Source organism: Teleopsis dalmanni, chromosome 2 (assembly GCF_002237135.1).
Source record: "Teleopsis dalmanni isolate 2A chromosome 2, ASM223713v2, whole genome shotgun sequence".
Lineage (NCBI taxonomy): Eukaryota > Metazoa > Arthropoda > Insecta > Diptera > Diopsidae > Teleopsis > Teleopsis dalmanni.
The window spans coordinates 219,328,223-219,332,264 of NC_051847.1; the positions used below are offsets into that span (position 1 = coordinate 219,328,223).

At 32.8% G+C, this 4,042-nt stretch overlaps 3 protein-coding genes across 3 annotated transcripts in view; all 3 read right to left on the reverse strand.

Moving 5' to 3' along the window:
* LOC119682668 (glutamyl-tRNA(Gln) amidotransferase subunit A, mitochondrial-like) overlaps positions 1-1,644 on the reverse strand; it is a 4,592-nt gene extending 2,948 nt beyond the window's left edge. The window contains exons 1-3 of the mRNA XM_038096158.1: positions 1,440-1,644; positions 882-1,378; positions 567-818 (exon numbers count right to left, since the gene is read on the reverse strand). Of these exons, the coding sequence (XP_037952086.1) occupies positions 567-818; positions 882-1,378; positions 1,440-1,644 (954 nt within the window). The remainder of the gene's footprint in view (positions 1-566; positions 819-881; positions 1,379-1,439) is intronic.
* The window catches only part of LOC119682694, a 2,805-nt gene extending 681 nt beyond the window's left edge, over positions 1-2,124 (reverse strand). Inside the window, exons 1-4 of the mRNA XM_038096187.1 lie at positions 1,440-2,124; positions 882-1,378; positions 455-818; positions 338-357 (exon numbers count right to left, since the gene is read on the reverse strand). Coding sequence (XP_037952115.1) covers positions 338-357; positions 455-818; positions 882-1,378; positions 1,440-1,644 — 1,086 coding nt within the window. The 5' untranslated portion in view covers positions 1,645-2,124. The remainder of the gene's footprint in view (positions 1-337; positions 358-454; positions 819-881; positions 1,379-1,439) is intronic.
* The window catches only part of LOC119676774 (tyrosine-protein phosphatase 99A-like), a gene marked incomplete at its 5' end in the record, with an annotated part of 569,905 nt that overhangs the window by 441,356 nt on the left and 124,507 nt on the right, over positions 1-4,042 (reverse strand). The window lies entirely within an intron of this gene.

A 4,042-nucleotide genomic window follows, 5' to 3' on the forward strand; every position in this document is an offset into this window, starting at 1 on the left:
TAACTTCAGATCTAAATTGGAGTTTCTCAGTTTTTGAGGGTATTACAGATGTTTGTTTATTTATAGGTATGAACAACAGATATGTTGATATATATTTGATATATTAGTTATTTGTATATATCTATTTATATATAAAATATATCTATATAAATCAATGTATATAATATAAATAAATATATTACATGGTATATACGAATGAAATGAATTTTAAGATCTACATTTTACATGCCAATATTTTAATGAAAGTTATTTTGGCCATAAATTTAGATATATCTTAATGTTAATAATCTTTATTTTTAAGAGTTCATTGCTACAGCAATATTTCTAGAAAGTGAACTTTGAAGAGGCTAAATAGACCTAGTATAATTGTTTAAATTGCCGAAAATTTTGTAATTTTTGTTTAACTTAATCTTTACTATATTTATATATGTTTAATTATTATGTCTATACTCACCCCAAAATCCATGTTTCAACATGCTTATATGGAGTTCGCGTAGCTTTGGTAGTGGCTTTGTAGATTGAAGTAGCCTTAAGCATTTGAGAAGATGAGTATGATAAATACGTACAAAATTATCGAATTCTCGTATACGTAAATTGCTTTCTGATGAACACATGATGACTTCCCAGAGATCTTGTGCTGGACTACCCCATTTACATAACTGAAAATCAATAAAACGTATTTGATTGATTTCACCAGTTGAAGTATAGTTTTGCATGATATTGCTGGACCAAAAATCTCCATGATTTAAAACTTTAAATTCATTCGGATCAGTGTTAAAACAACCCATAGCAGCATTAACAAATTGCTCTGCATTTGGCTGAAGAGAAAATAACATTTTTGAATGATTACTAAAAGACAAATTGATTTTCTTTTTACTTACAATGCGCTCTGCGTATTTCTCATAATCCTCCAAGCCCCAAGTAGACATCGCTGCTTTGAAACTTTGCACGCGTGCTTGATAAGATTTCGATTTCTGATAGTTTGCGGGTAGATAACTTTTTTGAAATTCTTCTGGGTATGCCCCATTACGCTGCTGCCATATCACTGTGACTGCATGAAATTCAGCCAGTTTTTCTAAAACGCGTTTCATATGTGCCATGTCGAAACCTTTCAGACGATTTATATTTTTAAATTTTTTAGTGTTTAAATCTTCTAGAACAAGTGTAATGCGTTCGGCCTTCTCCTCAACCCAGACGCATTTAGGCGCCAATTTTACTTTCTTATTAATATCATTATAGAGCGTTTCCAGTTGAGGCAGCAATTGTTCGTACATAAATTTTTCCTTGGGGAATAGATTTAGAGTGTTTATAAACGTACCTCCTTTGTCTTTATCTAGCATGGTTTTCATTATATATGACTGCTGTTGAGTAAAGCCATCTGCAATGCAAGTATATGAGTTGTTATCGGTGAGAAAATATATTTTGATAATTAAACTTACCTTTCATTTCTATATCCATGTGTATACGTACCATAATTGATGTGTAATTCTCCCCGGGTGGCGTGGCAGCTGTAGGTGTGAATTTTAAAATTTTCTTGAACTGTGGCATATCTTTCTGTAGAATTTTTTCGAAGTATTTCTCGTTTATCCATTTCGGTATTTCGAGATTCAAATTCGGATTAAATTTTGTGCTGTTATCTGGCATATTTGTTGGTTGTCTTGGATTATTTTTGTTTGCTTTTTTGTTGAATATTTCAAGGTATTCCGCAATTGTCGTTTGTCAACCGATAGTTACTTTGTTTTTACTGGAACTAAAACTCTAGTCGCTTACCTTTGACGAAATATCTCACCTACTTTGTATGCTCTCTCATAATTACGATTCGTTTTCCAATTTAAATTTAGTAAATAACTATTTTAGCAGAACGTTTTGCGCTCTGCGTTTTTTATTTTAAATGTAGCCACATAAATACTATAAACATATATCTATATATGCACATATAAATGTGTGTTATTTACAATTGTTTATATCACCCAGATAATAATCGGTTTTGTTTTAATGTTTGTTTGTCGACAAGTTTGCTTGACTGTAACTCAGCCGTTGATTAAATGAATTTCAATTTTAAATAAAGAACGGCAATGCTTGGATATTTTTTTTCGCAGATAATGCGGTTACGTTATGTGCATTTAAAACACCAAACGTACTGATTAGCAGGTTCTTACTAGAGAATTTCTACTGAAAACTGATAAGGAAACCGCTCTAGTTGTAAGAGGGCAACTATTGTTCCACTCAATTTAAGTGCACTGAACACAAGGGAGTAGTCGTATGAGCGCTGGAGAAATTGTTTTCATCATAATTCTTAATTATATTAATTTTGTAAAGATTTTATATGTTATAAATATAAAATAGATATTGACGTGTTAACTATTATAATCTCTAGGTAAATGAAAGTATGAGATTTTTGTGCAGTCCATATACCCAAACGTATTCTTTTGAGTCTACATATGCCGTGTAAGCTAACATAGTACAGTGATAATATATAATTAGCAATATTAAAATAATTACTATAGTTTCCAACTCAAAATTTTAATATATATTGTACTAATTAATAAAAACGTATTCAATTTCTTAATATTTATTAGAATCACTAATTAAAATGTTAGTCGCACTTTTGCCATCATATATAATATAAATGAAATACATATATATATATATATATATATTATGTACACTTGTACATTAATATGTTGGTTTGTCGAATGTGTTACGTTTTAACACGTTAATTATATAACACGTGTATTCTTCCATTGTGTTTTATTTCTAGCCTCTGGGAGTGAGTACATAAGGCAATGTATCTGATGGCATTCAAGCCGATAAATGACAGCACAATTCTGCTCTGCTTTAATCCTAGTATAAGCATCGTTTCTACGTGGCACTCTTGAATAATTATCTAGTAGTCTTTGAATAACAAACCAAAACTGTGTACAGCGAGGTGCCCATCTTCATGAGTTTGTGTGTAGGGTTTGACATTCGTCATTAAAATCAGCAGCCAGTAAAAGACATGATCTAACCTTCTCAAAAGAAATTAAATGTTGATAACTTCCTCAGACGAACTATGATTTACAGATATTATCTTTAATATTCTGAAGCACTATAGTTAAGATGCATAATTACTACTCGCAGTAGCCTTCAATTATAGTGAGATAGACGTTACCGTTCTAGAAAACAAATTGGGATACGAGGGCGGTTTGATAAGTCAGTGACTTTTTGAATAAAACAAATTTTTTTGGCAAATAAAGATTTTATTTTTCTATACAATCACCTTTTAGCTCGATAAATTTAGTATAGCGTTTTTCTAATTTTCTTATTCCCTCCAAATAATAGGTTTTCTCAAAACTCTCAAAATACGCGTTTGTTTTGGTAATGACTTTTTCATTCGACTCAAATCTCTTACCGCCCAGCCATTTCTTTAGGTTTGGAAACAGAAAATAGTCGCAGGGGGCTAAATGTGGAGAATATGCTGGATGGGGTGACTAGACTAGTGTGCACACGTGCATTGTCTTGATGGAACAGCACTTTCTTCTTCGCCAAATGTGTTCGTTTTTGCTTCAAATCAACATCGAATCTATTCAAAAGTTTTTAATAATATTCGCCGGTGACCGTCTACCTTTCTCGAGGTAATCGATGTAAATGACACCGCTTGCATCCCAAAAAACTGTGGCCATGACCTTGTTGTCTGACAGACTCTGTTTGGCCTTCTTTGGTCCACGTTCATCCCTAGCAACCCACTGTTTCGATTGTTCCTTGGTCACTGGCGTGTTGTGATGGATCCATTTTTCGTTCACAGTAACAAAACGGCGCCAAAAATTCGTTCGGATTACGGCTGAACATCGCTAAACACTCTTTTGAAGTGGTCACACGATTGCGCTTACGGTCGAGTGTGAGCAGTCGCGGCACCTATATCGCGGAGAGTTTTTTCATGTCCAAATATAAATAAATATTCGTGTAAAATATGATGTACCCATTTAGTTGAGATACCTACAGCATGAGCCAACTCACGCATTTTCATTCTCCGATCATCCAATATTATTTCATGGATTTTATC